Raw genomic sequence first — 10,267 nt, forward strand, 5'->3', positions numbered from 1 at the left:
AACTTGAAAGGGATAACTGAGATATTTACACAAGATCAGGAGGAAATAATGCTTTTTTTCCAGACATAGGTACTTACTAGTGACTGGATAATTCATGAAAATTTTTATGGCCTTGTTCATTGGACTAGCCCTCACTAATGATAACAAAATTAAACTGTCTAAACATATTCTGGAAATAATGCAATGCATAAAAGAGCAAAATTAGGCTGAAAATGAAACCAAGAATCAAGACCAAGAAAAGTCTTTAGAGAGTCATAAATACTACCTTGGTTATTGGTGGTGAAAAACACTGTTTTATTTCTGGTGTTTCAAAACCATCTGCCAGTTATCAGGCTTCCTGTGATCACACTGAGCCTGGGTTTTGTCAGGTGGCATAAGATACTGAAACGTAGAAGGAAAAAAGTAGAATAGCCAGGAGAGTGTTCATTGTAAAGTAATAAACTGTAGACTGGTTACACTATGGCAAATGGGCCCATTTTCAGAAGCAGCTGTTGTGATTACACTTCCTGCTACCTCACAAGGACAGCAAGTTGTGCCCTGCCTCTTTCACAGACACACACAATATTTGTATGTTTTCTTGCATTTTTTGTACAAGCAGTCTTTTTACCACATTGTTTGAAGGCTGGCAGAGGTAAGCAACTACATTTCTGAATTGACCACTGTGCACCTGGCAGTCACTTTTTTTTAAACCTCAGTAGCAGGAGAGGAATATGTTTTAATTGACTCAATCCAAATCAATGTGCTGATGAAAATCCAGGAAAAAGGGACAGAATTGATATAAGTTGCAAGGTGTTCTCCACCTGAGGCAGTCCTCATGTGTGGGATGACTGAAAATACTAGTAAATTGTCTGCTTGTGGTTGGTGATGGTGCTTCTGATCGAACTGAAAAAGGCTCCAAGGGTCTGTTCTGTAAAAGTGCTTTAAGGAAATGTCATTGAAGGCACAGCATACAGACTATCTGTATATTCTATTTTGTGTAAAATTGAGAAAATAATCATCAATATATGTTAGGATCTCAGAAGGTGGGCTTCAAGTCAGAGGGCTGTCTTATACCCTGCTTCCATACAGGTGGTCTTCAAGTAGCAACTATGCAGTGTAAAAAGGTAGAAGTGGCTGTAGCTGGAGTGATCAGTCATGGATAGTCATGTGCTTAGGCTGGACCCTGCATTTCAGGTATGTTTGAGTTATGTATAGATAAATTTAGTACTATTCACAATGGGGAGATGATTGAAACTCGCGATCAGCGGATTCAGAAAGTGCATTTAGAAGAAGTAAAATATAAAACAAGTATTTTGATAAAATGTGCTGCTTTTGATCCTTTGCAGTCATTTTCTTTCTAAAATAAATCTGCGAGTTTTAGATCAGATAGGCTGCTCTAAACTGGTGATTTAACTGGAGTCAAGGAGAAGATTTTAAGAGCAGCTGAAAAGCTGAGGACTTAAAGGAAAAACAGAAAAGATGTCCCACAGATTATGTACCCATGTACAGTAACATGCTGAAATGAGCTGTGATGGCTGTGCCTTTCCCATGTGTTTACCCCTCTCTCCTAGGAAGGCAATAGTTACAATTACCATTCAGTCAGGTGTAGTGGGCCTCATTTCCAGTTTTCCTCCTACATCAGTTGAAATTACATTGCTTGAGTGTTATGATATCCGCTTTACTCAATGGAGATATCTTTTGAAGAGATTTTTTAAAAATGGCAGGCATGTTCTACTTCAGCAAAACTGAGTGCTCTGATCAGGGCAAAGGCTATAACCGGTATCCGGTCAATATGATAGTAATGATGAGCTGATTATTAAAAGAGGCACCACTGATATTTTTAGAGTCTTAAAATTTAATTGTTACTAGTTAAATGCTTAAACATCAAAATACATCAATTCTTTATTAGGTGGAAAAGTCCTCCATGTCATAAGTGCTTGCAGATGATCAGTTGTTCTGGGACTTTTCATGAATGCTTGTTAATGGCCTCAGATCTCTGAGGAAACCTTCCATAAAATACTTGCTTTAGAAATAAATACAAAAGCATAAAAAAGTGGAAAATCCCTGTTACCAGAAGCCAAAATATAATACGTGAAACTGCAAAGCTATTAACCTTGTAAACTTTTCTCTCTTTCCTCACGGCTGGCTACTAGTACAGCGTTGGCTGAGGTCGGTATTTCTTGAGCCACATAATATACTTTTGTTTTCAATATGTGTTTTAATTTCAGGGTAAATTAATTATTTTTAGAAGGCTCTAATGAAAATATTCTCAAAATATGGCTGAAGAATGCAGGATTTACATATACTGCTAAAGAGAGAAATCAGGCTGTGCAAACAGCCAGTTAGTACAACGTAGCTAATTTTATTCTTAATTTAACAGTTAATTCATTCTTGAGCATTGTCTGGGGACTAAGTCGTCACTATCCTGGACTGAGTGTAAGGATATGCAACTAGTTTTATTTTCCACTGAGTGGAAAAAACAGAGTTCTCTTAGAAATCTTCATTTATTCTAATCAATTTTAATTCTTCAGGATTTTAAAGGTTAACAAATATTCACCTCTTGTTGATTAGCTAGTATATATCTTAAGACTTGGATAGACAGATTAACTGTTTAACAGTTAGGAGAATAACGAGTATGCTGCTACAAAACTCTGAACAATTTGGGGATATTTTCATGCAACAAAACCAGAAGAGCCTATCTAAACTCCCTCGCCATATCCCATTTTCCATCACTTTGTTTACAGTTTTGATAGCTTGAAGAGATTTAAGCGTGTAGCCAGACAGGAAGCTCCAGTAGCATATCGAATCTCTTTGAGTATGCCAATCCATTCCTTCTTTTCATCATCATACCTGCATTTAACAAAATAAGGTCAGAACATAGCTTCTTAAAATTTGAGTTTGACATTTTTATTTTTTTTTTATATATGAGTGAAAAAAAGGATAGTCCATGCATTGCAAAGGCTTGTAGCAGCTTTGTGCTGAACAGTGCTACAGAGAAGTGCTTTTGTCCTCTTAGAAGAGAAGTATGCTCTTGTGCATGTTAGTTGTCCTTTTCCTGGTCCCTGAAGCTCACTGCTTCCCTGTGTCATATTTCATTACTCCTATAAAAGCCTCCTCATCTTAAACATTCCAGCTGAATTTCTTTAAATTCTTACATATAAAGTTTTTTAGTTTTTGTTTTTCTTTTTTTTTTCTTTTTTTTTTTTCTGGTAATCCTTTCTCTCTTTCTGCCAGTTAAAACTCCTGTATCCACCTCAGCAACTGAAGCCACAGTAGAGGCACAATGTTTCATTACTGCTACCGTGATTTAGGTAAATAAATCTAGGAGATACAGATTTCTGATTTCTCAGAACAATTACTTATTTGACTAATAATAATACATATATATGAACCTCTCTGTGTATACATGCTTCCTGCATAAGAATGTCACAAAACAGAGAATGTTTGTACAGCACACTTAAAAGGCTAAACCTGCCAACAGAATTTATTTTTTTCCATATATCCTTGCTATATGGTAAAAAAGAATCTAAATGTCATGACTCAGACTGTTCGTAAGTGCTTCACAACCTGTGATATGGTTCCCTTCTAGAGTTAAACATAATATTAATTTTATCCTTCGGTGTCTACAAACCTAACTGCTAATAGGGCTTTCCACCAGGAAAGTATGATCAACATTAAACTTACTTCCATATGTCAGTGACTTCGCTAGGTGCAAATTCTTTAGATTCGAGCTGAATCATTGCAAAGCCTCCAATAGCATACAAAGATCCACTTAAGGTGACTAAACTGATGGAACTTCTCTCTTGGGGAAATTCAGGCAGAACCTCCCACCTGGAAATGAAAAGAAAAACCTAAGTCAAATACAGGTCAAATATTCTAAACTGAATGTACTTAAAATACAGTTCTGGGCAATGTAAATGCAGCGACTGTGGACCACTTTCACAGAATCACAGAACTGTAGGGGTTGGAAGGGACCTCTTAGTGAAACCATTCCACTTTGGTGAAATGGTTTACTAAAAGAAAAAAATGAATCAATCAGTACTGAGTTTGTTTCTCATCCACACAGGAACTTCATGCAGAAATGCATGTCTTAATGCCACAGAATTACACTGATGACATCTCTTTCTAGAGACCAAGTCTTACAGGTCTCCTGGTCTCATCATCACTAATATGCTTTATACAAATATATCTGTCTCCTCTAATGCCTCATTTTTTCCCTATTGTTTCCAACATAAGTTTTCATTTCAAGCGGCACAGACATAATAATTTGAGAATAAAAAATAATAATTAAAAAAAAAGTAGAGCTCATTGGCTTAATTTCAAATATTCTGCCAAGTCACACCCATGAATGTATAAAACATAGAGATATCTCACCGCCTGTCAATGTCAACATCAAAACCAATAGGCTACTTTTCTTCTTACACTCGCATGACTTGACAGTAACAAAACAGAGTAAACTGAGACAAGAACCTGCAGATGTTTTCTGACCATAGGTTGCGTGTCTGAACAATGGAAGAGAAAGAATGTGCTAAACATAATGGTGACAAAATGACCTTAACTTTCATTTGCTTTGAATAGAATGTGTAGAGTCCAAAACTGTAGAATTTCTTCTTGCATAATTCATTTTTTATATTGTTAAATTCTTTAAGTAGGTCTCTTTAGGATTGTATATGTTTAAGTTAAAGTTTCTGTTGTGAGGGTGATGGCTGCAATTCCACCTTAACGGTGAAGGCAGCACAGCCAAATGGGTTTACATATGATTGAAGTACTTTAAAATAAAGGTACATTGAGGACCACGTAAAAGTTTAAGCTATCATAGTAAAGCTGTGCTGATGTTAGAATAATATCAGCACCAGATATTTTTGTGGCTATCTCAAGATCTTAAAAGCCAAGGTGATAGAATATTTGCTTAAAAATAGTTTGATCTTAAAAATAGCTTGCACTTACTTATTTGTGGTCAGATCAAAAGCTTCAACAGATTCAGTCAGGCCTTCTTCAGTGACACCACCTGCAATGAAAATCTTGCCCTTATGGATAGCTGTTCCAAACATTGAGCGAGCCACTTTCATTGGAGCCAGGTCTCTCCAGTCTCCTTTCTTTGGATTGTATACAAATACTCTATTAGTACATTTCCTGCAGAGAAAAAAGAAAAACTGAAATCATTTCTAATGAACTTCTGTTTTGTTCCAAGTGAGACCTAGTTGAGGTGGGTTTTGTGGGTTTGTATGTAATATCTCTTCCATAAGATCTTCTCTCTGATTTAGTGATGGACTTTTTACAAGTCTGTAAAGCACTAATCATCCACAGAACTAAACCAAATGTTAAATGCTGCTTCCATAGGGCAGTAATTTCACTGTACCTTACAGGACAAAGTCAATATCCTTTCTGAGAGCGTTCTGCTCAGGTGGACTCTTACGGAATGTACACCAAAGGTTAGGGTCAACAGGAATTAACTAAATTTAATGATGGAGAAGATCAGAATAGGTTTATTTGGTAGTTCAAGATAAGTATGCATGTACGTGGATCTGTGCACCTTTATGAAATACATTCAGTTGTTTTACAGCTCTAATACTGAAACACATGAAGAAAAAAGGAGCAGTGGCTGTGCATTAGACAGTTTGAACCTGTATAAATTAACAAGACTCATACTGGGAGGAGCTAAGATGACCAAACGCTAACTATTGCTCTCTTCCAGAAGAAAAAATGCATTGAAAAATAACTCCATCAAGCACCAAGAGAGGTCTTTCCATCTTCCCAATGATTCAAAGAGAATGTAGGCAGATTTGCTTAGACCCTAGATTTTCATACTGTACATGAAGACTTGGGCTTGGAAAAGTCACTTTCACTCCAGAACAACACCAAGTTGAAGTTCAAGGCATACCAAAAGCCAACACATGAACACTCCTTTAAACAATAGCTTATTTTAGTTTATGCTAGGTATGCCTCATATCATTTCTCAAAATTTTATTGTTTTACATGGACTCTTAGCCCGGCTAAGCTCATTCTAATTAAAGCAAATGAACCAGTAACTTCATCTGTACTGCAGCTTTATAACCACTGCAACTTCTTGTCACTATGCTTTAGTAAAGCACTCACTTGCTTGGAAAATTACCACCACACACTCAATAGCAGCAAAAACTTTGATTTTTCTTAACGTTATACCCAGTAAGGTATAACAGGCCTTACAAGTGAAAAAAATTGAAGATCTGACAAAGTAGTTCCATGGTACCTAAGCATTTCTGTCTGTTAAGAAATAATACTTCTAAAGAATATCCTCACAACTAACTGTGATGACTGTGTGTGCGTTCAGTTCAGAATTTGCCTTGGAAATAAGTAAAGTGATTAAAACAACTGTTAGGGACTACAAGGTAAACATAATTTTACCTTATAATGAAAAATATACTCTGTATACTATAGCGTGTTGCCTTCTGCCAAATTGTAAGCAACCTTAACCCAGAGATGCAAGAAAGGGATACCCTGCTTTCTGAGTGAGGACACAGAATCTATAAAGAACCAAACAATGTTCTAAATAATTACGAAAAGACTTACTTATCATCAGTTTTTCCACCAAGACAATATATCAATCCATTGTTTGAGATAGTAGCATGGCCGTAAACTTTGATAGGTAGTTTTTTGATCTCACCCCATTTTATTGCCCTGGAACAAGAAGAATATCACTGTTAGGCTCTTTAAATTAACAATGGGCTATTGACATGTCCTCAGTGGGCATAATTAAATTGTAAACATACACAGGATCATAGCACAGGACTGAATCCAGTGACTCCTCAGTGCGAAGGTCTTTGCCTGCAATTACGTAGATCTTGTTGTCTGACTCTCCCAGCCCAAAGAGACACCTGGCTGATGGCAGTGGAGGAAGGGCAACCCACTCACCAGCAATGCTGTCCAGCTGAAAGAGCATCACAACAGAAGATTTAGAAAAGGCAAGTAGTAGAAATTCATGCAACAACAACTGTTCCACAGAATAAATCTAATCATAGATCAGATAATTCTTTTTCCAGAAGTGTGTTCCACAGTCAAGGTCTGCATGGTAAACTGCATCTCCCAGATTTGTCAGACCACTGACAAATCTGTCAGACAAGACATTTTATTGCAATGGTAAAATGTAGATCATGGCCATGGATTGCCCCTGTAGCTAGATCTGGGTAGCGTTCAGAGGACAAAATGTACGCATCACGGGTCACAGCCTGTTCATTGTATCAGTCTCGAAGATGACATCTGTACTGTTGATAGGCACTAAATTAGTCATGCATTTTTGAGCTATTGGCAGCCTGGTTTTGTCTTTGGCTGCTAGCTACCAAACAAAATGTCAATAGGTTATAGTAACAGAGTAACAGGTGCATCACTGGTAGAGAAAGGGACAATAGTAAGTGAATGTTGGTATGGTCCACATTGATATTTTAGAGGGAACAACAGCTTCACAGGTAATGCAGAAAAGTATTTTAACTATACATAGTAACAGCAGCAAGCAGTTTTAAAGACAACAAGTGAGAAAGAAGGATTCGGGGAAATAGTTTTAGATGTATGAAGTAGGATTTTGAAAATTTCAGCAATTTCTAGTGTCAATGTTGAGGTTTAGTTTTTCAGGGGCCCCTTTCTAGTAGCCTAAGACTGGTTATTCAGTTCTAAATTACATACATGTACATTATTGACATCATTGTGGTATTTCTATTGGAAGAATATATCTGTAACAAGTTCTGCACTTCACTGAGTAATGTTTTACACCTACAAAGGGACATGAACACTGTCCTCTCTAGCAAACTGACTTCCCTCTCACAGGTATAAGAGATTCCTGAAACCAGCTCTTTCACTGTGTGTGAAATCACCGTGAGCCTTAGTGCTATAAACACTTAATATTTGCATTTTTAGATACCTGAAGGCTTTAAAATTCTGTCACTACCTATCCCTCTGTTTTATTTCATATTGGCAAAGGACCTACTTTAACTCTCTTAGGGCAGTGTGCCTAAAGACAAGCTGTGGCCAGCAGCATACTGCATGATTCATTAGAAGATCATTTAAATATCAAAGAACATATAGCCAGATAGCTAAAAAAACAATAGAATTAGTTTATGATGTAAGCGTGCCAAATGGTAATTCTGCTACTTTTCTGAAATATGTCATGGGACTTACAATTTATACAGATTTACAAAGTCAAGAAAAAAAATGAATTCATAGTTGGAACTTTGTATTTAGTCTACTGGCACCAACAGTTTGTGAGAACAACCTTCTACCTATAAATAACATATTTTGGAATGCCCTCAAATTTATGTTTTCAAACATAAATGTAACAAATTTGGAATTTTAGTGAAAAAAGTGACATTTAAAATACAGACATTATTACAGTCATAAAAATATTTCAGATACAAAAAAAAGAATTTGTATCTAAAGAAGCTAAGTAATCAACATTCATGGAACTTAAATTCACAGAAGACATTCAACAATAATATTTTTAGTCTAAAGTGTAGGCACCTGTACAGAAAAAAAAACAGGACTTTAATGAAAGCTAGTGCCTGGATATAAAGTGCTAGTTAATCTTTTCTGAGATCTCACCATGGACTTAATCTTGAAAGAGAAGATGCAGGTCCCTTGGTTTCACTTACCTTTATGAGACAGGAAAAGCTTTCTATAGGAATTTTTCTCCACTGACCAGAGACTAGACAATTCACTTGCATAGACTCCAAGTACTTTTCAGTGACTCTTACAAGCACCTGTTACTGCACCAATAATTATAAAGCTTATACCTGGAAGAAATATGATTGGAAAGGCTGATCCTTGTTCTCCTCTTCTACATACAGTCCTCCAACAACGTAGACCTGATTTTGTTTGGTGACTATACTGGAATGATTTCTGGGAATCTGTTCCGCCAGGGCTGCTAGGTAGCATTCATTTTCTAGAGGATCATAAGCTACTGCGGCAGTGTCATTAACCAGAAGAATTAGGTCTTTGACAAACATACCATGCCTGGGAAGGTCATTTAGATAGCCAGGAAGTAAATCTTCATCTCCTACATCACCATTTACTTCCCCTTTGTTTGACTTGTCTTTATTTTTGCTAGAGTCAGGCAGTTTTCCAGCAAAAGCATCCTTAATAATCTTTATTTTTTTCTGAAGATCTGAGTTGCTTTTAATTATATCATCCTTCTCAACATGTTCTTTGAAATATTTTTCTGGCATAAGACGAAAACGTATACAGTCAAAAACTTCTCCCAGGTTCTTTACTCTGTTCTCCTTGTCTTTTCGGACCCATTTCATTACCGCTTCAAATACCAGTTCTTCCTTTTCTACATTTAAGCTGTCAGGTGAAATAACTGAGATAAGTTCATGTGGGGCAAGCTGCAGGAATTCGTCTTCTTTGCAGATCTGCACAAAGTGATCTGAGACAAAATCACGGGCAGAAAATGCAAGTCTTGGGCAATCAAGCAGAACACCTAATCGAAGGATGGCCAGACAATTACCAACAGCAAGCCTCTTTTGAAGATAGGAGACGCACACGGTGAATACAGAAGGGATCTGAAAACGACTGGCTAAAGCAAAAATATCTTGCACATTAGAATCATTAAGATCAATACTTGCTGAATAAAGGTATTTGACAATCATATCCAGGATGTTGGGGTCAACATTATCCAGAACTACCTCCTTCTTTTTCTCTTCATTTTGCTCAGATAAGAAATACTCACGAAAATAAGGGCTACATGCTGATAGAATCAATCTGTGGCAGGGCAGGCTTCTGTCACCAGCTTTTAGGGAGCAATCTATAAACTTTTTCTCTTCCAGGAGTTCCTTGAGGCCATCTTGAAGAAGGGTTGATTGGTAAAGTCTCAGTTCTTCAGTGAGTTCCCTTTGGGAATCCATTTTGTGAATGCTCGTGAAAGGGGGGGGAGCAGAAAGCTTTAGCTGTTGACTGCCCAAAGGTCTGTCTGTAAAAAAGGCAGACCAATGTGCTTTGCCCTGCCTGACGCCCCTGCAACTTAATCTCACTAGCTAAATATAGGTACATACTCTTACAGGTCGGAATTTAGCATGGATGGTTTGGAAAAAAAAAAAAAAAAAAAGAGTTGCTCTCACAGCTGTCAAAGACTGAAAGAAGCAACTGCTGCTTTTAGTTACTTTGGTCAGGTTTTGCCATCATTCTCCACATTTAATCAATGACATTACTTGCAATGTAAGAAATTACTTGATATGAGTAAGGACAGCAGAATCTGACCCTCCGTGAGACAGCTATGAGCAAGATCATAAATATACATGTTATCAAATACTCTGAAATGCAAGGA

At 37.0% G+C, this 10,267-nt stretch overlaps 1 protein-coding gene across 1 annotated transcript; it reads right to left on the bottom strand.

Moving 5' to 3' along the window:
• Nucleotides 1–2,590: 2,590 nt before the first annotated feature.
• KLHL41 (kelch like family member 41) lies at nt 2,591–9,848 on the bottom strand. Its single transcript, XM_032190682.1, has 6 exons — nt 8,739–9,848; nt 6,729–6,886; nt 6,529–6,636; nt 4,927–5,112; nt 3,664–3,810; nt 2,591–2,829 (listed from the first exon to the last, which is right to left on the bottom strand). Exons 1-6 carry the CDS (start codon nt 9,846–9,848, stop codon nt 2,718–2,720), a joined length of 1,821 nt encoding a protein of 606 aa, XP_032046573.1. The 3' UTR covers nt 2,591–2,717.
• Nucleotides 9,849–10,267: the final 419 nt, after the last annotated feature.

Source organism: Aythya fuligula, chromosome 6 (assembly GCF_009819795.1).
Source record: "Aythya fuligula isolate bAytFul2 chromosome 6, bAytFul2.pri, whole genome shotgun sequence".
Classification (NCBI taxonomy): domain Eukaryota; kingdom Metazoa; phylum Chordata; class Aves; order Anseriformes; family Anatidae; genus Aythya; species Aythya fuligula.

What these genes read in the sequence shown, in the direction of transcription:
- KLHL41 (XM_032190682.1), bottom strand. Translation starts at nt 9,848, where the DNA reads ATGGATTCCCAAAGGGAACTCACTGAAGAACTGAGACTTTACCAATCA. An exon ending in TCCAATCATATTTCTTCCAG is followed by an intron (nt 6,887 to 8,738) that starts GTATAAGCTTTA and finishes ATGCTCTTTCAG; the next exon opens with CTGGACAGCATTGCTGGTGA. An exon ending in TTTGATCTGACCACAAATAA is followed by an intron (nt 3,811 to 4,926) that starts GTAAGTGCAAGC and finishes TTTCATTTCCAG; the next exon opens with GTGGGAGGTTCTGCCTGAAT.